General features: G+C 44.4%; 1 protein-coding gene across 4 annotated transcripts in view; it reads left to right on the top strand.

Moving 5' to 3' along the window:
• LOC118302306 (AT-rich interactive domain-containing protein 3B-like) overlaps positions 1 to 25,508 on the top strand; it is a 49,536-nt gene extending 24,028 nt beyond the window's left edge. For 2 of the 4 annotated variants that reach the window (XM_035628339.2, XM_035628342.2), the window contains exons 5-10: positions 16,051 to 16,234; positions 17,501 to 17,760; positions 18,902 to 18,964; positions 19,974 to 20,243; positions 20,767 to 20,859; positions 21,009 to 25,508. In XM_035628339.2, the coding sequence (XP_035484232.1) occupies positions 16,051 to 16,234; positions 17,501 to 17,760; positions 18,902 to 18,964; positions 19,974 to 20,243; positions 20,767 to 20,859; positions 21,009 to 21,208 (1,070 nt within the window). In that variant the 3' untranslated portion in view covers positions 21,209 to 25,508. The remainder of the gene's footprint in view (positions 1 to 16,050; positions 16,235 to 17,500; positions 17,761 to 18,901; positions 18,965 to 19,973; positions 20,244 to 20,766; positions 20,860 to 21,008) is intronic. The other 2 variants (XM_035628340.2, XM_035628343.2) reach the window with 2 other exon arrangements.
• The last annotated feature ends 391 nt before the right edge of the window (positions 25,509 to 25,899 follow it).

Raw genomic sequence — 25,899 nt, 5'->3', positions numbered from 1 at the left:
TCACTGTGTCCATGCCACCTTCATGCTCTCCATAGCAAAGACGTCCCTTCTCTTATGTTAATTCCAGCTGTTCTGTTGGGAATAAGGAACGTTGCCTGAAGAACTTCTACACGTTTACGGTTTTGTGCAGATGGTTTGTCAGCAGGCTCCTGATTGAAACACCGAGGTTTGCTCTATGGTTTCAGACTATATATCTTGTCGACATTTTAATACACACTCCAAAAATAAAGGATATGCTTTTGTGACTCTTAAAGCATGTAGGGTGCATCATGAATTACAGTGAAGGTGTACAACAGTTGAGATATGGCTTTGGCCGGAGTTAATTTCTCACCCTAAAAGCAAATACCACATGACTTCCATTTGTTAAGAGTCATTTCCTGCGTCAGCATGAGGAGGGGTCGCTCCGTTTTACAGGGCATCTGGGATTTCACTACACATTGATTGGTTTAGGCCTATAACACAAATAGTTTATATGGTAATAGAATTGGCAGAACCCAAAACTGAGCAAGGATAAAAGTGCAGATTGTTTTGTGTGTTTAGCTCCTCCAAATCCCCCTGATCGTTCCATGCTTGTTGTGTTTGCCATGTCACTGATCAACTCCAAAAAAAAACATGCTGTAACTCTCACTGCCTAAGAAATCCTTTACTAATTCCCCTCCCCAGAGTAAATGCCTTAAGAGGTCAGCAGGTGAGATCTGCCACCGTTGATCCTGTGGTGCTGCAGTATCAGTCCCGAGAGGATCTGACAGTGGTCTAACTTATTTAGTTGGCCAACAGCTGTGGAGGCTCAGCTGACCGCGTGCTGCTCTGACACTTGCCTACAAGACCCTTTCTGACCAGGGCTGCTAATGCACTTAGGCTTCTATCAAACAAATCTGTTGCCAAGCAAGTTCCATGGCTTGAGCAATACCTCCCACGGTGAATCACAATGTTATTACAGCGGCACATACTTTACATTATGTTTTGGCACGCTAGCATGTGCGATGATGAGTGTGTGCTTGTGTGTGTGTGGTTCATATTTCATTATGTTTTGTCACAGGCTATGATAAGTGAAGATGCTCCGTGAGGGTGTGTGTGTGTGGGTGTGTGTATGTGTGTGCGGTTACATCTTTATGTTTTGTCACACGCTATGATGGGTGATATAGCATGCATGTGAATGTGTATGTGATGCATAGTTTGTTTTGTCAGACCATGACAGATGATGATGGTGCAGTGCACATGTTCGTGTAGATGGGTCCATTCCGTGCATCGACGTGCGCACGTGCGTTTGTGGGTACTTGTATACATATGCATGTATGTATGAGAGCAGCAGCTTCAGAGCGTCTGGTCCCATCGTAGCACCCGGCGGTCTTGTTTGCCAGGTGATGAATTAAGCCCAGTCAGAGAGAGAGAGGGAGGGACAGGATCTGTCAGGGCCCTGTTAGCATCTCTGTCCAGTGGCAGACGCCGGGAGTGGTTGCCTGACCCTTCACACACGCTGGTCGGACAGAGAAATCCATCAAGCTGACTAAAATGCCAACTGACGGGAGATAATGGGCTAATTATACTGCACCGCGTCACTTTATTTTCACCAAATGTGCATTTATTTAAGACAGCTAGAAATATGAGGTTATAAACAAGCCTGTCTTTTTTTGGGATTGTTAGTTATAAATAACATACATATGGAATGAAAGATGTCGGTGATTTTTAAAAACTCCGGTAACTGCAGTATTTGATATGGAACATTACAACTGTTGTCATTCCCATTTCGTCAAACTTGAAACTGAATGAATTACATTTCCAGTGTGACTCACAGTGAGTGCAACTGGAAGCTGCTTGCGCAGATCAAGTTCCTGTATCATCATTAGTACAAGTGACCAGTAGTGAGGGGAGTGCAAGGGTCAGTGCTCGACAGCAGTTGTAACACATCTAACTGTGTCCCCAGAGTGCTCATCCATAATAGACCAGTTTGAGGCAAAAGGGAAATAATAAGGTGAGAAATTGAGGCGGTAATGACATTAGTTTTTATTAAAGTGTTTTGTTTTTTTCATTTAGGAAAATTAAAAGGGTACTAGCTAAAAAAACAACATGCTCAAAAGATACACCTGGAAAGGTGAAAAATAAACGGCCACAGTGCGTCAAATGTGGACACAGGATGTGACGGTGACATTACCACTGACATTAAAGCCCCGGCGCCGCCGTTGTACAGGTGGGGAGGATATAATTTCACCTACTCTGGAGCGAGTTTCTCACCCCTCCTTCATGACAACAGACACTTGGCCGACCTCTGCACTCCCTCAAACTGTGGTCTTAATCACAGGGAACAAATTGCTTGGCAGGAGTCCCTTTTTGCTTTTAGTGCTATGAGTGTATGAGATGAAGAGCAAGTCTTGCTAAGCTCTTCTTGATGGCGCCCTCTAATTACAGTGTTTACTCCTCCTTCCATTTCACTTCGTAGATGTGAGGTCACGATTTTTGCACTCATTTTTTTTTTTTAAATTTAGTGTCACCATTATGTGGGATTTCTAAGAAATGGAATAAAAGCTGGGGATATTGGAAAATGCCACCCCCTTTAATTCGACTGTCCTTCCCTCTAAACCTACTGCCTCCTGTTGTATAGTGGATTGTGACATTTGGTGAATCTGTGGACAGAGAGACAAATGGTGGAGTGCTTTTCCCACCTCGTCGTGGGGCCTCCAGGCCTTGAGAGGAAAGCAACAGCGGAAGGAAAACTTACAAGGGATTCCCATTTCCTGCCTGTGCGCTTCAAAACAGGCGTGCATGTGTGTTTGTTAATGGTTGAGGAATTTTAGCAGCTGTCCTAAATCCTTTCTGCGCATAAAGGGGCCCACTCGATGGGCTGCACATTACATAGATGGCAGGCGACTAACATACAAAACCTCTCTACCTTCACCTCCTTGACTCTTATTTCTTTGTTGACTACTCCTCTGTCATATGAGATTATTGCAGGGTCAGAGTGGGGGAAAAAAATGTTTGATCATTTTTTATGCCCCTTCTTCACTTTCACCACTGACCTCTCTGTCTTACAGTACATGTTGCTTGTAGTTTTGGAGGAACTAAGCCTTATTCAACTGTTGGACCTCCTGCCATTTGCTGCAGATAAAACAAAAAAAAAACATCAGCTAATGACCTGACATGTAAATGCACTTCGGCTGCTCATGTTGGAAGAGTGTGGGTGCTGAATATTTGCCTCAGTAACATTGGCGCGAGATGAACAGTAACATTGGCGTGAGTTGCGCCAATGTTACTGTTCATCATATCCATTACAGGTTCTGCTGTTCGGCCCCCACTGGGAGCACAAAGCAAAACTCTGACACTGGCTGCGACGCCATTAACCAACTGAAAGATTTCGATAAAGCAGATGGGTGATTGTTTGTTTTTCTTTGACACCCGGCTACTTTCTCATCTGGGTTGGGGAGGGGTCAGGGGACAGGAAGTGGGGTTGTGAAGAGGTAATGGTGGGGGAAGCAGTAAGTGAGGCTGCGGGAGCTACGGGTGTGCTTTAAAGCCACGCACACACACACACGCACACACAAAAAGGAAGAAAATAGGAGTGATGCAGCCAACTGCCTGTCAGCGCTGTCCACTTGAGATGATTAATGGCCACAGGCTGTGATGGACAGAGGCAGAGAGAGAGAGAGAGAGACTCCTGTTCAGTGAAATCACCAGTCGAGAAGGGGGGGGGGGGGGGGGGGGTAACGGGTTAAAGACAAGTGTTTTGGCTCCTTGTGCTCCAGCCAGAGAGCCTCACACGTCGCAGTCAGCAAAGGCTAGATCAATCCCAGTGTGACACTCTCACCGGGAAGTGTAGATTCAGCTTAAGAGGGACCCCATGGTGCGCCATCGCTGCTTTAGATATATTTTAGGGGGGGGAAATCCTCACGTACCAGATTTACAGCAGGCCCGTTAATAGCAATAAAGCTGGACTTGTCTGTGTCATTAAGTCGCAGTGGTCGTGAAGGGGCCTGGGAATGGGTAGAATTGGAGGAGGACGTAGGAGGGAAGAAAGGGGAGATGGGTAATGAGAGTAATGAAGATGTTATTTTTCCTTATCTCCACAGTCAGTGGCTCTGCACTGTTTGTTCCTGTCAAGCTTCATCGAGGCTGCCATTAATGTTTCCAGGGGCCTTGTAACAAATTTCCATTTGCAGGGTTTGTCAATGATTAAACATTAGATAGCCCCGTGAATTTCTTTTTCTTGGAATTAACCTAAGGAAATATACACAGACATTTTTAGATTCGTGCCGGCAATGTGAGAAGTCTTATCTGGAAAAACGTGATTTGAAGTAAAAAACGAACGAGGAAACTCAAGACTCAAGGCAGGTTTTATTTCATCACGATTCACGATTTTGTTTTAGTCCAGGTTAAGATGGATATTTTGTTCTTGTACTCGTCTTGTGGGAAAAGTGGCCTCCCAGCAGGACACTGGAGGAAGTTCACTAACTGTAACCCTGAGACCGAGAGCTCTGTCCACACCAATTACACCATGAATGGGCTCTGGGGGATCCATGTATGCATTATATTACTCCCCTGGTCAGCCTCACACTGGCCCTCGAAACAGGCGGGGCCTCTGTACAAACACCACACTACAATAGGAACATTCTCTTGCTCTTTGATACAGCCCCATTTTTCCTTTAGTTAACACCCCACAACTTCTGGAAAACGGCAGCAGCTGGTTGGTTGAACAACAAAAACTCTGGGCATTGTAAGCAACATTTTAGATAGTGTTAAATGATTTTCATTCTAGAGCGCCCTTTTGACCTGTGTTTAGTTGTTGTTTTTTGCCTGATAACTATTACAAAAAATGAAGTAGTTTTTATCTGCAGTGCCGTGATAAACGTAGTTAAAGTTTCTATAAGCTGACTCGTTACAGATGCAATTCTCATCTGTTTTTCGAGAACCACAGAGAACCTTGCACACAGAATGCACCAATAAATTGGAGTTTGGAAATTACATTTGGTCTCGGTGCCTTTCCTCCTCCTTCGCCTCCACCCCGTTCTCCTCCCCCCTCTGTTTATTGTGCTACAGTTACAACCACTGAAACTTGATAACACCATGGGGGATAGGGGCGGAGGCCCGTGCTGTGGCCTGCTTGGTGAGGCCAGGGGGGAGGAGGGGCTGGATAAGAGGGGCCTCCTGTCCAACACGGGATGATTAATGATCTCCAAATAAGTGGGGGCCAACCTTTTTGATAGGGCAGCGCCGGCGGACGGCAGACAAGGGAGTGACAGTCGCGTGTCTCTATGTGTGAAATGGGAGAAAAAGAGAGCGTGCCAGATGAAGGGGGCAGACATGGAAACCACGGTGGGAGACAAGGGCAGACGGGGTGCCAGGGTGACTGAAGGGGAGGTTAAGGGAGAAAAAAAGGCCACGCTCCTTCATTTCCCTTTGAAAGCACCCTGTCAGTGGGCCTGAAGCTGACCAAGCTAACCCAGCAGACAGAAAGATAATCAGGTAGAACTGGTAGCAAAGGGCCTCGACTCACAGGAAAGGGTGGGGACCCAAATGATACAGAGATTCCAACCACTGCTTTCTAATCATTGCCCCCAGGCAGACTCCGACGTTTCTCATTGGACACATCCTCCCCTGCGTTTGGGGCGAAAGATTTCATGGTGACCGTGTTGATCTTTTTGAGGGCTGAGATTATCTCAACCTAACTCCACCCGTCGGCTGGCAAATTACAGCCCGGCGTTTGGAGAGCAAGCACATCTAAACTGTTATGCCCTTCAAATAATTCGAAACAAAAAAGCTTCCCCGTTGTGTGTGTACGCATGGGTGTGTTATGGGACTTCAGATTCGAATCTTGAGACTTTTTTTAGTTTGTGTTTTTGTTGGTCTTTGTGTCTTTTCCTCTCTCTGTCTCTTCGTCCCCAACCCCCTCCAAATCCACACGGCTTCCCTGTCATTTCCTCTGTCATTTAGCCAGACTGTTCTACGACCCAGGATTGCCACTGTGCTGTCCATCTTTAATTACGGCCATACTGTACAGGGATTTGAGTCTCTAAGCTGCAGAGCTGGGAGATTTTAATCACCCTGCCCATAAGTAACTGAGCAGGGACTACGACAACGAGCGCAGGCCTCATGCTTCATGCTTCCCAGCAAGGTCATCAGTCAAGGTAAAAATATCACTGGCTCTACTCAGCTCATCCATGCATCTCGTTTGGTCTTCAATAGAAACACACGTGCAAACACGGCACAAAACAGTCGATCAGACACTGATTCAGTTATTGTGAAATGGGCATGGTACAAGAAAAGAATGACAGTCAAAAGACAGTTAAAACACAAGCTATTTCATATAGAGGCATACCTTAATGGTAATTATTCAACCTAGATTAAGATGGGACATGCATATGAAGTGCTGACTTAACATTTCTATTATTCAAGAAATGGCACTTATAAGTAAATAAAGAATATATATATTTATAATTTAAAGCAAAAATAACATACCTTTTTACATAATTTTCTTAGTAACGTATCATATGAGATATTTAGCTCCCCCCCATTCTAAATTATGTCTTTGTGGGGACTTAACACACTGTTCCCACATGCAGCCCCCCTGTGATCAACAAATTTCCCAAACCCTCGCTATCTCCGCATATCTGCGTGTCTTGCTTCTCCATCTGTGTCCTGTGTGTGCTCTTAAAGCAATGTTTCCTGGCCACCACATCCCCGTGATGGATGGTATGAAATACATTACAGCCCCCAGAGGAGCCCTACACCAGTACAATAGCCCTGAGCTCACTTCCAGTGCAGCTCTGCAGCAGTGTTGCACAGGCACACACACAGTAACAGATCTGTGTGCAAAGGAAGGTCTAATGGAAAACAAGACACTTGATTTGAGGGAAGAGATGGATGCGGAACGCACAGATGCTGTTGTCGTTTTGGTCGCTGCGTCTCATGTAGTCTACAGAATATCATCCTCCCTTTTCCTGACGCGTCAGTGTGTTGAGTAAAGTCCTTTTTTCCATCCTCAATCTATCATTTGTAATTTAAGAGTCAAAGCATATTCTGCCGGTGACCTCATTTTTTTAAGTCACTTTGTATTAAGGGCATCAGCTAAATCCCTGAAAGGTAAACGTATGAGCCACCGTCATGGATTCCGAATGCCAAAAGTAATTAGCATTGACGGGAGTTACAATTTCCAAGATGAGTGCACAACCCCACCCCACCCTTAACGATCTGCCCCGTTTCAACATATCCCTTTTTCTGCTCGGTTTATAGCAGCTGATGTCTCCTATATTGATCAGTGGTGCTGGGCCCCGAACAGGGCTCGTCTGCTGATGGCTTTATCTGTCAGTCCGGGGTGTCCATTGATTTGAAGCAGTTAGCTGTTTTATAGGGCCGGCTCAAAGGAAAGGGGAGCCCCGTCACTTGCCACTGAAGACATCACTGTCACCCACTTACACGCTAAAAAAGCAACACCAGTAGTGAACTGACGCCAGTGTTGGTGGAGACATGGTATTGTTCTCTGAGAGGAGATAATGTCGTTTCTGATTTGGATTTTTTTTTTTTTTTTACTTAATTGCATTCTATAGCTTCTCTCTTCATTGACATTTAAAAAAATAATAATTGGTTAGTTGCTTAAGTCTTGCATCACAACTCTGTTGTTCCTATTATTGTTGATCCAAATATGACTCTTTCCCCTGACACCGGGACCCCTTCCCTCATTTGTTTTACCTGCAGTTTCAAGCTACTCGGGTGGCGGGGGGGGGGGGGGTGAAGCCTGACCTCTGCGGCTTTATCACAGGAATCTGCAGTTGATGTCAAAGCCCCTCCCTCTATTATTCGCACAACATGCCATTGTCATGTTGCTGACATACATTCTTGACATTTCTGCAAAGATCAGAGTTGCCTGTTTACAAGGGCAAACTGTTGTGTTACTTTTTCTCCCACTTGATCCTCTATTTAGATGTAAATATAGATCAGAGGTCACACACGCCATTCGACCGCACTGTATAGTTTTGCACATTTTTCGAATCAGATTTAATATTTAGCGTTTAACGTGTGACGCAACAATCTAAAAGTGCATGCGTGGACATACCAAACAGTTTTTAAGAGCAATACTTCTGTTAAAACAGAAGCTGCAATGTTGTTGAATGTGTATTTCCAGTGTAGTCACGCTTGCAATTCAACTTGTGGACAGAAAACAGCTTTGATTGGCTGTTTCTCTAACTGACTGAAACTCACAATACAGGCCTGTATCGTCCGTGTTTATAACTGCAGCATATGTCAACAAAGGTTTCGCCTCACCCTCTTCAACAAACACACACTGTAAATCACAGGTATTTTTTGTAAACTGCTAGTCAGCTACTTCTCATTGTAAAGATTCTTAATGTTGTAATAGTAAATCACCCTGATCTGTGACTCAAACTATTTCACGTTGAGTCCTTGACATTGAGGGGTTTTGGCCTCGAAAGTCCATGAATTTTATGTTTAACAAGTTGTAGGATCTCTGGTAAATCTACTCCTAAATGGATATGTTTTTATCCAAGTTTTGGAGAAAAAAAATGTTCAGAAAAGCACATTTGTTGTGGTATAGCAGAATTAGTAAGGATAACTGAGGTTTGGTGTCAGCAGTGGCAATACAATTTTTTGAACATAGTTTGAGGTGAGTTGTGAGGGTGGGGAAATGTTCACATGCTGAATGAATGGCTCATGTGTGAGCAATGCAATAGATATGAGTATTTCCTGTAGTTTAAGTGACAAAGATTTCCCTGCAGTGCTGAAGACATGAAGTTATGAAAACACTTATGCAATGTCAAGCATTCAAATAAAGTGCTCACAGTGATTGTGCATGGCGCAGTAGAAATGTTATTTTGTCCGATTCATTTATCATGGCATTGGCGTGAAGAATGCTGGCCTCACAACAACACACTCTGGCCTCAACACGCGCTGGCCTCTGGCTAATTCATGTAGTACGTTGGCCGCCTGCAGAGTTTCGCTGATCAACTAAATGTTTACCGGAAACAAACATTCCCAGATACTGGTTGGTTACCTTCAAATATGGCTGCCGGGTGGAATAACTTAACCATGACAAGAGAAATAGCCTGAAGCTCTAATGGATTGATGCTTGAACAGACACGCATTGTATCTGACATAAGCAAGTGTTTTATTTAATTTTTTCCAGAGGGGAGTCTATCAGATATCTATCGGGGCTCCCCTCGACCATCAGAAGTCCATCAGTTATTTTAATAAAGCCCATCAATTATCTGTGAATTTCCAGCACGAGTACTGCTTGCATTGTAGAGCTGCAACAGTAAATAGATTTAATCAATTATTAATCGATTACTAAATTAATCGCCAACTATTTTGATTATCAATTAATCAGTTCAAGTAGTTTTTATGAAAAAAAAGTATAAGTTCTCTGATTTCAGCTTCTTGAATGTGAATATTTTCTCGTTTCATCATGGGACAACATCGACAATCAGCATGATGAACCTATCTTCTCGTTCTGGTATACATCTCTTCCTGAGATGCACAGAAATGAATAGAGTTCTGACACCGAATAAACACGAAGCGACATCAAACCATTTCACCGTTGATCCGCCCGTCCCCCCTTATCCCTCTCCCTCAGTATCAGCCAGTGTTGATTGGGGTCTGGTTAGTTGATCTGCCGGGTCTCTGGGGATCATGGGGACTTGGGTTACAGTTGGAGAGGCCATCTCATTTTTCGCGCCGTCCAACCTTTTCAATCCCCCCCTCTATTTCACCAGGTGACCCATCTTCATGACCCGCGCAGGAGGAGTCATGTTTCTCTCTTTCTCTCTTTCTTTCTGCCCCGTCTCTCTACTTCGTTTACCACGATTCCTTCCCGCTACGACTGTCAGAACCATTAAGGCCGAACCAACAGTTCTTTTAAATGTCAGTGCAGAGATTTATCTCGAAATTGCACTTGATGAACATCTAATCATGCGGTTGAAACTCTAATAGTGTCATTATTTGTAGTGTGACAGTCTCCCCAGTGTGAGAACGGCTCCCGCTGAGATTTACAGCTCGTGGCTGATGTTTGGAGCCTCGCCAGCTTCGTGATGTTTTAACACCACGGGCTGAGCGGTTGACGGTGCACAGAAGACAGCCCCTTAAATATACTGGCTGCCTGCTCACTGTAATAATTTTTACTAAGGAGCTACTCTCACTGTTTCTTGAGTAAATATATGTTCAAGTGACTGATCCATCACTGAGTGTTTGCTTTTTTTTATTGAGCTGGAGGGAAAAGTGGGAGGAGGAAAGAAGTAATCTGGCGCTTTTTGATCCGCCTAAAATGACAAGCTGAAGCTGAAAACGCAAAAGTGTGGCGTTTTTCAGACCTCGTTTGAGATCCTGGTGAACGTGTGGCTATTCTTTACATAAAGGGAAGCGATGTCCTATGAATACATGTCCTCCATGTTTATTATGAGCTGATCTGACATTTTGCTTTGTCGTTTCTTTTTACAGATGAAGAATACACAGGTCTTTGCTTTGTGTTGTTGCCATGAAGTGTCATCGGTATAGTCACAGCATGAAGACCAGATAATGTTGTAGCACACTGATGTGTCATCTCTTAAGATATATACAGTACATGTGGCTTCAGAATGACTGTCTTTCTTATCACATCATGGTTAAGTACAGTTGAAGCCAAGGCTTTATGTCTTTGTCTCTCCTTGTCTTGCCTCCCTCCCTTTGTTTGTCCCTCTGCCTTTCTACCTCTTGTCAATTCACATTAATTGCACTTTATTGACACGACATGAATGAAACTTACGCAGCCAACAGTATGGAGCACATCGACCGGCACATTATAGACTTCATCAGATGACTCTCTCTGCCTTCCTATCTCCCTGACCGTGTCTCTACCAGCTGTGGCCTGAGCTTCATGCCTGGAATAGCAATGTATCTATAGCGTAACGTTACAGCAACACAACACTTGATATGAATTGGTCCAATTGGTGGCTCTGCCTGGACTAAAGATAGCAAATTCCATACACTCAAGGCTTTTTTACCTTTTATGTCCCTGGCCATGCATCAAAAAATAAAACAAACATGCCCCGGCGTACGGCGGGGTCCTGACAATGTGCTGCCCCGACGTCCGAACGTGTAAACTAAACAGCCAGGGGCTGCCCGACATAAAGTAAACTTCCAGCATGTGGAGCCCAGACGCCCGTCTCTCCTGTCAGTGTCTCTCTGTACCCTGTTAATGAAGGGTTTGGGCTGTTTTAAAAAAAATACTCCATTTATCCATTTCCTAAATTCATAATTTACAAAGTACGGCTCAATTCAAAATACCAGCAGCAACATTCAGTGATGCAGCGGTGTCTTACTGACACTCTTAACCACAGAAAGTATTGTTGACAGTGAATGATTTATATTCTCCTTGGGGATTAGAGTTTCTTTTGAACACTTGTTCCAATAAGCGACTGGAATGTTCCAATATTGAAGTGAGGAGATGGTCCAAAGTCCAGATAGTGAGATGTAGTCCTGCTTTGGTCTGAGCTGGTGTGTAGATCCGGTGGATGGAGTCGGGAAGAGGAGGAGGAGGAGGAGGAAGGTGTGGGTGCTCTGAAAGGACTCCGCCATGAGACCAGGGGCTGTTTGTGTTGGCTGACACCTTCCTTAGAGCAGTAATCCAGTCTTTCTCCAGTTGGCTAGCTACTACACCTCCCCCTTCGTTTTTTCCCCCATCCTTCCTTCCCTTCTTCCGAGAGGCAGCAACAATTATCACTCTTCATACCTCCTTTTTTTCAAATCTGTTATTTCCCTCTTATATTGTCGCCTCCATGTCCTTCTTGTGTCGTCTTCTCTATAAGGCTCTCTTTGTGTCAGCATTCGTCTGAAAAATTCTGCACACAAAAAAGCTAAATAATCTTAACATTGATCACCCCTTCCACATTTAAATCAAACAAAGACCGTTTCTTTCTCTCCCTGTCCTCGTCTCGTTTCATTGGAGATGGCGGTGAAACCTCACACCAGCCAACGCTCATTCTGTAGAAAAATTATTTCCTGTGTGTAGTCCGCTGGAAGGCTGTCGCTCTGTAACTTAATTATTTATTTGAAAAAAATGTCCATCATGTGAAATCAGCGATATTTAATTTACACCGCTGGCGTCAGGGACACCCAATTGATTTATTATAGAGGTCCTTTAATGTGAGCAGCTGTTTCCTGCTAAAAATAGGTCAGGGGTCAGATGAAATGACCTCTTTTTTTTGTCCCCACATTGGGATAGAACGATGGGACTGAAATGTCAAGTGGGAAATGTTTTTTTTATTTTTTATTTGTTCAGATGGATGGTCTTGTTTCTGTCCGTCACTGTTTGGTTTGCTCAATTCATGAGGCCAATATTAATGATGAATTGTGTTTGTGTAATAAACATCTCCAGCCTCTGAATTGATTAATAACAGGCCTTTTTGTTACATGATTAGATATGGTACTGTATAATTTAAATTTAATGAATGTATTTTATCATCATCCTGCTGTGTGTCGAACAGATACTTATTCTCCGATTGTGTAAATGCTCTTAATAATTTCTACTCTTCTGGGAAATCATCACAGTATCAAATATTAAGTTATAATTTGCAGACAATGTCAAAATATCCTCTAATGTCGAACTCTGATATCCCCAGGAGGCCTGTATTTGACAAGCCTTAGATTGTAAGTGTGCGTCTCAGTTTTTTTGGTGCTGTCCTCTTCGGTCACACTCGTTGCCCCTTTTCTCTGATGTCAGACTCTGTATCTATATTCCTTATCATTTGAAGTCTAGCCGTTTCAGGGCTAGCCTTGTGCCTCTGGTGTTCACAGTGGAAGTCAGAGGAAAGACTTAGGGAGTGGTTCGGGGGCCCTCAGCCGCGGCACTTCCCACCAGAGCGACCTCTGACCCCTGATGCCATTAATCACTAGGCTCCTGATGGCCCTGTCCCTCGGGGAAAATCAGTCCGGGGCAAAGGATGATGGGAGGTGAAGCCTGCAGCCAATTACAGATTGGCTCAGAGCGGCCGAGTGGACAAATCACGGCTTTACAGAGAAATGAAATACCCAACAGTTACCTACTTGAGGCCTGCATGGCCCTGATGCCATGAAGTAATCATTTATCAGAGACACTCGCGTTGTCCCGAAGCTTCTCTGACGCGAAGCAAGCAGTGAGGTTTTAATGACAACAATAACAACAGCAGAGCAGTGTGCATAAAATGGTTCCGCGAGGCAGAGGAGTTGTGCTGCTGTGATCAAAAGAGATGTTTTGGACCGGTCTAATTAAGCCTGTTAGAGCTAAATGTCTCCAGGGTTGGAAACGGAGCAGATGTTGGACACCAAAGGCAAGGCGGCACATTTATTCTCGCAAATTAGAGAACTCTCTGGGTAACTGCCCAAGTGTTGGTAATGTGATTTTTGGTCAATTACGGCATTATCAAAGGTTCCTTTCCCAGCGTTTTTTATATACGGTCAGGCCGGGATGACATGTGAAACCCGGCCGATGTCACGTGTTGACTAATTAAAACAGTTTGAAGTTTGAAAAGCACCTCTGATCCACTTATGATACATAGGTAACTATTTTGTTTCCTCTCAAACACATACATAAATACCACACACTGCTTTCTTATTGTCTGAAAATGTTTGTCTTTCTTTGTGTGGTCATGTGCTCTGAAAAAAGCCTCCTTGTGAAAAAGTGTTGAACGTGAGGTTGATGTGACAGCAGATGCAGATGAAGAGGTGAATAAAAGCGCGGGCATGGATTAAAGTCTAACTAACTGCTGGCCTGTCACTATGGGGCCAGTGCCGTTGTGTCTCATTTGTTGTGCTCTCATTGTTCACGGTCAGGCCGGTATGAAAACATGGCTTCCTGCTGACCTGCAGTTTAATTCACACATCAATAACCCCTGGCTGATCTCTGACCCTTCTAGTTGTACTAATTGTTTGATGCAGGATTGATGTCCAATGCCGCATTAAAGAACTGACGAGGCGCGCGCGGGGGGGGGCGGCAAAGCATTCCTGATGCTCTGCCGCACCGCGTGTTCTGGAAACGTTGCTGTTGTCCAGAGATGTAGTGGTCTGCCATTTGCACGCCGTATATCCACATCACAATACAATCTCTTTTAATTTCTAGCATTGCATTCATAGTTATAATTCACAACTAATGATTTTTTTTATTAACGATTATTAACGATTATTGCTTGGTCCGTAAAATGTCATAGAATGGTGAAAAATGTCAATCGTGTTTTCCCAGACCTCAAGATGGATGATGTTTGGTTTTGTCCACACACCAAACATATTTAGTTTAGCTGTCATATAGGAGCAAAGAAACCAGAAAATATTCACATTCAAATCCGAGAATTTTGACTTTTATTTTCATAAAAACAGCTTGAACCGATTCATCGATTATCAAAATAATTTAGTCGTCGATTGCTAATCGATTAACCAAATAGCTGTTGCAGCTCTAATTTGTATACAGATTTATATCCTTCTATACACTTGTTAACTTGTGATTTTGAAAAGGTGTATCAGCACATTTTGAATTTCAGCATAAAATTAAAGGTCAGGTTAGAAAAAAGCTAACAACTACTGTTTAACATGAAAAAAACCATGAAATATGCAGTTGGAAGGATTGGGGCTGACTCCCCTTACTGGACAACTAAACAAGGATAGAGGCCAGGCCTTTAACAGGTACATTGAACGACATATCACTGTTCCTCCACTCCTGCTCTGTAAATAGCTAAGCCAAATGATTTGTAAAAGACGCAGGGCATCTTGGCCGAGGCCCTCTTGTTTTTGCTAATTGTTAATTGGCTCTGGAGATAAGATGGCAGTTTTCCAAGAACAGCATTTCTGAGTCTTTACTCATCCCATTGCTGCACTTCTCAAATACATAAATCATACAAAATTGCAGGGTCACCAGCTTCCCCCAACCACTACATAGAGAACCAGTTCTTATTTTATTGTGCCATTTCCCTTCACCCCTTCCTTCCCCGACACAAAGGTGTAGAAATCTGCTGCATCTTTCGATGAAAAACTTAAGTGAACAGAAGAGAGAGAGAGAGAAAGATTCAGTTGCTTAACCACCAACAACACTTTTTAACCGGTTAACTCAACGGGTCGGATCCATAGTGCCCCGGTGCACTGATGCCACACCTTCCTGATCTCTAATGCAGGTCCATGTGTTCACCCCTAGCACATGGCTTAGAGACATGTTGCTAATTTAAGAAAATGAATCAGGGCTAATCTTCATGGCCTGATCACACTGCTATTTTACAGAGTCATTAATGACTCCAATTCCAGGTTAAGAGCAGCCTGCGGAGGGGCTGAGGGATTGGCTGGCATTAACGGCGAGGGCAAATCTGCGCCGACTCCCCTTGCGCCGGGCCCGGCAGCACTAACAGCAGAGGGGTGTGGATTTACTCGTGTGCAATCCTCATAATGAGCTTCATTATACTGGCCTATCCAGGAGCCCCCCACCCACCGCTCCCCGTGGATTAGCAGGTCGTCACAATCCCCCCGGTCCCCTCCTCCCACCCCATGGACACACTGTTGCACATTGCACTTTTTGATTCAGTTGCGTACGGCGAACCGCTCCCCTCCTCCTCCTCCTCCTTCCTCCCCCTCCCGACGCGCTCCCTGCAAGCTTCACTGCAGATAAGCTGTTGACAAGATTAATGCATCTGTATCAAAAGTCTAGATCCGCTTTGCTTTGTGTTGTTTGCGAATCCCCTTTCCAGGTCAAGCCAGATTGCCTTAACTGGGCTAATATGTTTTCAAGCCAAATTTAACAGGCATGCAGGCAACAGGTCTGCCACCCTTGTCTCACCAGCATCCTGTCACCACTTAGGTCAGGATGTGGAGGCCATTACACGATCCTAGGTGTTCTGCCATTGACTTGTGGATGAATTAATACACAGTCTAGAATTCATCCCCTGTTTTCGTGTCCATTGAAACTGACCTCGTGTTTGAAAACATGCAAACGTTATACACAAACGCTTTTTTGAAATAAAATCAAAATCATCCACCGTGAATCATTCATCATGTATCACTGAGCAATTACCAGCTCAGATGTATGATTTTTTTTTTCTGTTGTGATTTCCCTCTCCACCACAGGAACCCCCGTCAATCGCATCCCGATCATGGCCAAGCAGGTCCTGGACCTGTACATGCTGTACAAGCTGGTGACGGAGAAGGGCGGCCTGGTGGAGGTCATCAACAAGAAGATCTGGAGAGAAATCACAAAGGGACTCAACCTGCCCACCTCCATCACCAGTGCTGCTTTCACCCTGCGCACACAGTAAGTCTCTGTGGCGCCTAGCAAAAATAATTTCATTGGCAGTCGTCGCCACAAATTGACCAAGATACCGACCGAGCCTGCGTAATGTTAATCTCATATAAATTCTAATGTAATTTTCTTGAGCTAAATTAAGAATCCCGAATGTGACTTGAAAACAAGCACCTCCCAAAGGCGAGTATGCGTTTGCGGTATTAGAATAAGTGGATTTGTGTGTGTGTGTGTTTGTGTGTTGGTATGAATACGAATGTCAATATTAACCGTGCCAGTGTTGTTTACACACATATGAGTTTGTTTCCTCCCATTCAATCCCTCTGCCCATTACATCACACACAGAGCCCATCGATTCCCATAGATTTATTGACATGATTTGGGTCAGAGTTCACAATGACTAAGGGCGGGGTTTGACTGACAGCTCGTACGCTGAGCCTCGGCTAAAACTCGCTCGCTCTCCTGATGGAAACCCCTCCGTAGATGTAACACCCTCTATCCTGTCCACTAGCATGGTGCCCTAATGAACCTTAATGTATTTTTAATGCCGGTGGGTTGTTGTGTAGCGTTGCTCTGCTAGCTCTATTTAATGGACACTGCTGCTCTTAGCTCGGTATCGATCCTCGGTCTTACTGTTCCACCATTACTCAGTCAGCATGCACAAGACTTGATGTTCATTTTAACGTATGCTTTTATGGGGTGGACAACATACCAGAGCTGTGACTGTGCATACTCGTGGAGACGCTGTGATCGTCGTATGTGTACTCCGCAGACAAAACATGTTTGTACAGTTTTCATACCAGGTGTCATAAAATCAGAGGAAATGCGTGCACTGTCAGCTTTCTGGAGTAACCTGATTTTGTACATGTCAAGTAAACAAAGAGGCCCAGTTCCTATAATCAGGGTAGGGGAATACAGAAACCAGTTTCTCCCCCTCCGGCCATGTGTACATACATGTCGTATGCACATTTATTTATATATATATCCCTCAAGTTCCTTGACTATGTCCTCGTGAGCATGTAGATGTAGTCACTGTTCAGTAGAAACTTTTAAATTTTTTTTTTCAAGGGAAAGACAGATTCTTGGATTTAAACTAAGCCAGTTAATGTACTTTTATTGATTTGTATATGATTTGTCTATTTCCATGCAAAGATTCAGATAGAACCGATTGTGTCTGTTTATTTTAGTCATTTGAACTGGATTCACTTGACGAGTCCCGATGATAACGCCAACACAATACCTGACGTATAGCCTTGCTTGCGTGCTTCTGCTCCTCAGGTATATGAAATACCTGTACCCCTATGAGTGCGAGAGGAAAGGGCTCAGCTCCCCCGGTGAGCTCCAGGCCGCCATCGACAGTAACCGACGCGAGGGTCGCCGTCCGAGCTACAGCAGCAGCCTCTTCCGCTTCTCTCCTTCTCCTGGCACTGCCCCCCACATCCTCTCGCCTCCCAAGATGCACCTTTCAGCTCTGGGGGCCGGTACCTCGGGGGCCCTCAACGGCCTGCACGCCTCGCCAGGGCCCTCTCTGAAGAAAGGTAGGCACGTCCAAGCCGCGCAGGTTAATTTTAGAGAGACTGATGGTAGAGCGAGGGTAACCTTTTGTCTATTCATGAATAAAAAATGTGTGGAAAATAAGTTTACGATATGTGGGGCTTCACCTCGTAAAACATGCCTGTATGCCAGCAAACAGGCCGCTCTCAGTTGAACACGTATGAAGAACGTGAAGAAGGGAACATATGTGCCCCTGAAACATTTCATTGGATTGATGAAGGATATATTAAACTGGGCAAATGTTTTCTTTAAACACTTTGACCTCCTCACAGTGGCTGGTGTGGACCAGAGAGTTCCAGTTAGAAATTTGCTGAGTATTTGTTGTGAAATACTGCCCTCTATCGCAATTTAGAAAAAGTACATCTCGTCATAGCTGTGGATGAACACTTAGAATGGAACATTCATTTTAGATGACATTATGTTTTGAATTATAGAAATGTGATAAAAAGGCATTTTAATGTACTTTATGTAGGTCTGAACAATAGATCAAATACTGTTTTCATCACAGCATCTCGCTACTTTCTAACAAGTGTGTGTATGTGTGTGTGTCTGTGTGTCTGTCTGTCTGTGTGTCGGTCTGTCGGTCTGTCTGTCTGTCTGTCTGCGTGCGTGCGTGCGTGCGAGTGAGAGAATGTGCCTTCATCCAAGGTTATTGGTATGAGAGCGTGTGTATGCAGGAATTTTGGTATGAGAATGTACCGTCATATTTGTGTATTACATTCTTGCAACAACTCGCCACCCTTCCCTCCACTTACATCCTATTGTCTGTCTATGTGTGTGTGTGTGTCTGTGTGTCTGTGTGTCTGTGTGTCTGTGTGTGTGTGTGTGTGTGTGTGTGTGTGTGTGTCTGTGTGTGTGTGTGTCTTTTCATAGGTTTTATACGGCTTAGTGGGGTTTGTGCATACCTGCATGTTTGTGTGTGAAGTCCATTCAGGTGTTTAACAGACCACGTGTGAACTAGTGTTGCCCAAGGCTGCTCCGAGCCCCCCCCTTAGCTGCTGATTAATAACACGGTTCCCACACCGGGGGGGCATTTTATGCCTTCAGTCCACATCAGTAAGAACCTGTTGATAACTGTCATTACACTGCTGTCTTATCTGATGTCACCTTGACTTGACTTGACAGTGTTTCCCCTAGGATGGAGTTGTAGCAGCGGAGGTGAAGCGCGCGTGCGGGGGGAAAAACATTGTGAGCCAGAAGTAGAGTTTACTTTCACTTTCACTAAATATTTCACAGATCGCTCATTTACTTGCAAAACATTTGTAACAGCAATTGTTGAGCGTTTTCTACATTCATGTCTTTTTTCAAGTACAATGAGACGTTCACTCTTTGCCACCGTCACACGGAGCAAGTAAGTGTCTCTGACCTGTGCTCCGTGTGTTTTGCATTGAGGAGCTGGCCACGCCCCCTGCACAGCGCAAGCTCCAACAAAGACTCAGGATTGGGAATAGCAAAAAATCCTCGTAGACGAATGAATGAATTTCTAGCAGCACCGATAACGTCGGAGCTTATTGATACTACGGTATTTCACAATTTAGCCCCCGGGCCTGTTTAGTAGCGGGTTTCTGTTCCCGCCCCTTTATAAGATGGAGCCCTATCTCCTCCCCTAAACAAAATTAATCAATAATAATAATTCAGGAGCGGTGGTCAAAATCCAGTAGTTGCTGCTCCTGAATGCATGTAGGGAAACAAAGCTTGACTGCAGCAATATCCATGGTGTGACTTGTGTAATGCTCAGGGTCTAATGTCACTTACTACTTCGTGGTTCTGCTGACCCCCAAAACCAGCTGCAGTGGTCCTTTAGCTGAGAAAAGAATACAGTGATTTGAATCAGTATCATAAATACTACTAATAGATGTAGAGAACGCTTGACAATACAATGCCAATCCATAGACGTTTGCTTGTTCGGAGTGGAAATTGTGATTTAGATTATTCTGATTGGCATTTAAACGTCATTCATGCAACATAGTGAAACCTGCACACTTCCCCACAGTAATGCATGTTAGATAATCAGTCCATTCTTGTCCTGTGTAGTATTGTGCAGGGGACTTGCAGGTCAGGTCACCAGTCTCTTAGTGGAGACACACAGTCGACCGTTCAACCTGTGCACACCCTTAATGTTTCCAGTCTATGCAGATGAACTAATGGATCCATTAGAATTCATTAAAAACTAACCCTCCATGTCTCCCTCTTCCAGATGAGTTGATCCCATCCAGCATGGCAGCAAGGCCCTCCATGGCGCTGGCCCTGGGTCAGCAGCAGGTGGCCAGTTTGGCGAGAGCCGCTACGCTGGAGCAGCTGAGGGAAAAGCTGGAGACCGGGGGAGAGGGGCCAGAGAGGAAGATGGCCCGCCTGGCAGAGGAGCAGCAGCGTCTGATGCAGCAGGCCTTCCAACACAACCTGCTGGCCATGGCTTCCCAAATGCCCATGAACCTGCGCCTGGGAGCCCCCGCCATCGCCACCAGAGGTCAGTGCTGCCAGGATGCATCTTAAAAGTACCTTGCAGTTATGATGATTCAGTGCCTTTCCATTGAGTCAAAAGCAGAACTTTATATTAAGAAACATGTTCTTTACCATAATTGCCGCATTTTATTTCAGCAAAAAACATTGACCAATGTTATGTTGAAACAACATCCAAGTTGCTGTTTTTATGTACCAAAGAACGAGGCAATTTCAGGGGTTTAGCAACATTTTCCTAGAATGAACGCTGCAACTGTATGTCACAGTAACGTCCAGTGCATATTAAATGATTGATAATTTAACTTACAGTGACTCTGGTCAACACAAAAAATTAAATGACAAAACAAACCTGCACGAGTTTGTCTGAATGATCTACAGAAATGAAATGCTAATCTGTATTTAGCCCTTTCGACACCCACTGATTCTGGATCAGCAAATTCAGATGTATTAATGTTGCTGTTTCAAGGGACAATATATCATGTGAATGCACAGAATCTCATAAGTGCTTTGTCATTGCTGTTTTCGTTCAGATGAGAAGCAGCAGGATATGTCTCTGAGCATCTCGACCAATGGAAATGCCAGCATCACTGTCTCGGTGGAGGTGAATGGCACAGTCTACTCAGGTGTGTATGGCTTGTTATTAAGTGTTATAAGTGTGACATATCATTAATAACTTCAACTATGTTACTAAGATCTTTTTTTAAATGTAACGTGTATCTGCTGTAATGATATTGTTGATCTGAATGTGACGACGTGACCTGTTTCCCCACAGGAACCCTGTTTGCCCACAAGTCTGCCGGGGCCCCAGGGCCGGCTGTGTCAGCTGCCGCCGCTTCAGCCTCCCCCGCTGGAGCCAGCACCAGCTTTGGCTTCTCTGCCGCCCAGGCACACACCCTCAGCCCCACGTCCTCCTCCTCCTCCTCCTCCAAGGGCCCCGGCTCGGCCGAGCCGGTCCCCAGCGGGTCGCCCTGACTCAAGCTGCCCTTTGTACCTGCTCCCCCTCGGCCTCTCGTCCACCAAGAGACCCCGCATGAATATACAGTACAATGAGAAACCAATACGAATAACAAACTGTTGCACAACAAATACCTCATCAACCCTGTCAGCGTCTTGGCTGTCCAATCATGAACACAGAGCCTGAAAATGTTATATGACAACATGTGCCCAAACGCACAGCTATGCATTTTATTCCGCACACACACACAAACACACACACACACACACACACACACACACTCGTGATTACACAGACACACCATCTACACACAATTGTTAATCCTCATGTACATGCTAAACACAATCAGCTCAGCCAAAACCCACTGACAGGTGTAGTCACAACTGAACTTGAAAAGTTTTATCTTAGGACATTTTGTTTGTTTGTTGCCATTTTGTTGTCTTTTTTTTTGATTTTGTGTTTTAGAATGATTGTGTTTTTAGTTTTTAGTTTTTTTTCCCCTTTTTACATACCTCAAATCAAGTAACCTGCAGTGGTGTCTTTACCTCAGGAGCTGTAGTATATTTAACCTGAATCAACTTTATTTTTGTATTCTTTTTGACCTAGTTGCAATCAGGGGAACTCGGGTGACTCTCACCAGTGGAGCCTCGTGTACAGAGCAGCCACCTCGCGGTGAGAGGCCTCCGAGCGGGGCCAGCTCACGTTCCTTCACCACGCTATATAGCTCCCTTTGCTGAACTCAAACTGGTGAATGAGCGGTTGCTGTAGATCAGCACATCAAATACCTCATTTCATAACTCCACTCTCGGATCAGTTTATGTTAAATCCGTTGTAGAAAGGCTGGAAGTTGCAAACCTTAAATTCGACCTGCTCGCATTTCCGCACAGGCGGTCATTAAACAAAGCCGGGGCGAACAGCAGCTGAGTTGCTTCTCCGCCAGGCTACTGTCGATGATACAGAGCGGTAGCACCGAGTCGCCCTTAGCCCCTGCTGCAGCGTCATGTTTTGAGTTGTTGGTGCCTCCTTCCTTCTGCTGCAGCCACAGAGCTGGGCGTCAAAATCCAACAGCGTCACTGTCACTGCGTAGATCTCTCAGACCTGGTATCGACCCCACCTCTCTGGAGGGCATCTCTCTCTCTCTTTCTCAGGAAGCAATGTGACAACTGCAAGGAATCACTGTTAAATTAAAGGGAAGAAAAAATAAAAGAGGAAAGGATTCACACCTGAAGAATGCACAAGTCTACATGACTGTTTCAAGAATACCTCATCAGACTCCCTCCAAAGGGGAGTCACACTACATACCTCATACGGCTGCAAAGCCATCAAGACTTGACGCCCCCCCCCCCCCTTACCCGTGATTGAACCCGTATCTGAACTGAGATCGATGTAAAAGTACCAACACACTGCTGGTGGTTTTGGGGACAGACACAACGAGATGGGGTTGCTATTTTCTCTCAACCTGTATTTACTTGTATAACTTTAATGCTTCCTTCCTCTTTTTCTTTCTTTCTCTCTTTCTTTCACTCTTCAAGTTGTTGTCTGAGAAGAAGGATATATCTGCATCATTTCCAGGGGAAGAGGAAAAGAACAATTATTTCCTTACAGACACGTGTAGATTTGTAGGGTAGATAGCAGTTTTAAAGGTCATAGGGGTAAAAAAAAAAAAAAAACAACCATGCTAACCTTAATTTGATTGCAAAGTTCCCAATCATCGTTGATGTCTTCTTTCACGACAGCAGCGAAAAATGATATGCATGTGTACAATCACGTAACCAGTGCTTTAACACACCTAATCCTCTGGTTATTGCACAGCTAGATACCAAAGACTTAACCCAGTCGCTCCTCTAGAACGATCCCCCCCACGCTCTCCCCGCTCACACCCGCTGTGTTGCACAGTGCGGAAGGTTCAACATCTGCTTTGGACTGGGGGAAAAAAAAAATGTTGCATCTCATCTCACTTTATCTAATTTTGAGTTTGTTTTTTAAAGTTAAAAAAAATATATATTTTGGGTGATGTGAGGTAAAATCCCTTTGATTTGGTGACATGTACAGATGGACATCTCTGTAGGTGTTTGGCAGATATTTAAGTGTTTGTTATCCGGAGCAGTGGCCCAGGGGCTGTTGCTTCTCCGAGCTGTCCCTCTGATTTAAATCCCGCCCGCCGCGGATGCTTTGCTCCTCTGCCAAAGCGGAGAGAGGCCCACAGGTCGAATAATTACAAGACCCTTGCTTCCTAGATAATCCAGAAACAATCTGGGTTCATCGAAAAGGTATTTTTCTCCCTTTAAAAATAAAATTCTTATCATTTTTGAAAGACCATTATATGGATGGACATGACTTTTTCCTAGCTTCATCTGTGTTGAATGTGAGGCATTTAAACTGTTTAAGAGAACCTCTTAAAGCCCAGTGTGAACTGCGGTGGGCAGCCTTGTTGCTTTTTATTAGACTGTATTTTAGCCATTACGTGTCCGGTTTTTGCAGACATTTTGCAGTGCAGATCAACAGTTGAGTTGGGTTTGAGGGGGCTGGCGGATGGTGCTGTTAGTCCTTTTTGCTGTACCATTCAGAACCCCGTATGACACATAACTGTATTTTATAAAAAAAAGGTGAGAATTGTAGATGCTGCCTTAAAAGTAGTTGCTGGTGAGATCCAGCCGGCGGAGGTTTCACTACTCGGCTGGCTGGGAGGGGGTGGGTGGGGGGGGGGGGACAATGTCTTTCTCTTCGAGCTTAATCCTTTGGAGAGTAATCACTTTTTAGTGGGGGCAACAATTCAATCAGATGTCAGACCAGTAGTGAGAGAAGAGTTTTGCTATTTATTTGTGTTTCGTTTTCATTTTTTTTCCCCGTGGACCTTGAGCTTATTGATTTTAGGCTGTGTTACTAAAACACTTTGTGATTACTGAGTCCAAGCTTTTCTGTTTTCTTCTGCTTAGTTTAAGCAACGCCTGTTTGGTCATGTAGCGTCACTGCCGTTGTGTGTGTGTGTGTGTGTGTGTGTGTGTGTGTGTGTGTGTGTGTGTGTGTGTGTGTGTGTGTGTGTGTGTGTGTGTGTGTGTGTGTGTGTGTGTGTGTGTGTGTGTGTGTGTGTGTGTGTGTGTGTGTGTGTGTGTGTGTGTGTGTGTGTGTGTGTTTGTGTGCGCGCGTGCGTGCGTGTGTGTGTGTGAGAGTGAGCAGGTTCAGTGCATAATGTGGCTGCAGTTTTAAGATGTGGAGTAACAGGGCCGACATGCACTTGTTATAACATTAAGGAATACTGCAGGTGGCGCCACTGCTAAAATTATTGCATCAGTGGGAAGGAGTAGATGACATTTCTTTTTATTATTTTTTTGTTCAACAATATTTACTTGCAGCCACAGTCATCTGCTGCTGGTCATGGGCACTTTGTGTTTTGTTGTTTGCGGAGAACAAAGTGTTGTAGGTCAGTCGTTCACTTCTACCAGCAACCGTCTGGTAACTACCCCAACCTCCTTACACCTGACCTGCTTTGTGAATGGTGTGTGTGTGTGTGTGTGTGTGTGTGTGTGTGTGTGTGTGTGTGTGTGTGTGTGTGTGTGTGTGTGTGTGTGTGTGTGTGTGTGTGTGTCAGAGACACACACCTCCCCTCTCCCAACTTTCACCATAACACAATACCTCAGGGCAGTGGGCTGTATTCACTGTCATTCACTGTTCGATGTTGAAGCTGCATTGGGGGACGAGTGCTGACAGAAGCCGCGGCCACTTAGCTGAATGCTTCTTTGGTTTTGGTGTTGCATTTTTGGATTTTTCTTTTGTTGTTGTTGTCGTTGTTGTTGTTGTCGTCGTCGTCGTCAGTAACTGCAGGAGAGGTCTCGTCACTCAGGAAGCTGTGAAGTTGGAAGTCTGCAGAACCTCCCGTCTCTCAGATGATTTTTGGAGTTAATTCAGTTTTAAATTGTTTAAGAAACTAACCTGATCTGTGTAAAAACAGGCGCATATGCAAGTGGTTATCGAATACCTCATTTATCAATTTTATGTCGTTGTTTTTGGCTTGTACAATGCTCCGTATATTAATTCAACTGTGGGGTTTGTGCATATTTTTGTACTGTTGTTATTATTATGGACATGATAATAATGATATTACTGATATTATAGTTTTCTCTTTGATTAAAAGTAAACAAAAAAATAGGACAAAATACATGAATGCTTGTAAAAACTGGTTTGTGCTGATTGTATTTAAGAGGAGCACTTTCCAAAGTGGTTTTCACACATTCAGTTTTGTTCATATTAGTAATATAAAGATATGGTTCTCAGGGCTTTAAACTTGTATGTCATGATAAAGTTTTACTTTATATCTTACACCTGTGTGTTGATTCATTCAGTGTCTCTCTGAGACCACCACATCCAGAACATGCGATTCATTACGGTTCATCTACCACATTCCATCCATCGTCTACCGCTTTATCCATTTAAGGGTCGCGGGGGGGCTGGAGCCAATCCCAGCTGACATTGGCCGAGAGGCGGGGTTCACCCTGGACAGGTCGCCAGCCTATCACAGGGCCACATACAGAGACGGACAACCATTCACTCTCACATTCACACCTACGGTCAATTTAGAGTCTCCAATGAACCTAACCCCATTCTCATGTCTTTGGACTGTGGAAGGAAGTCGGAGAACCAGGAGAGAACCCACGCATACACGGGGAGGACATGAAAACTCCACACAGAAAGGCCCTGGTTGGTTTGAACC

This window comes from Scophthalmus maximus, chromosome 4 (genome assembly GCF_022379125.1).
Source record: "Scophthalmus maximus strain ysfricsl-2021 chromosome 4, ASM2237912v1, whole genome shotgun sequence".
Taxonomy (NCBI): Eukaryota; Metazoa; Chordata; class Actinopteri; order Pleuronectiformes; family Scophthalmidae; genus Scophthalmus; species Scophthalmus maximus.
The sequence above is the reverse complement of the archived record's forward strand: the minus strand, read 5'-3'. Positions and strand labels throughout refer to the sequence as shown.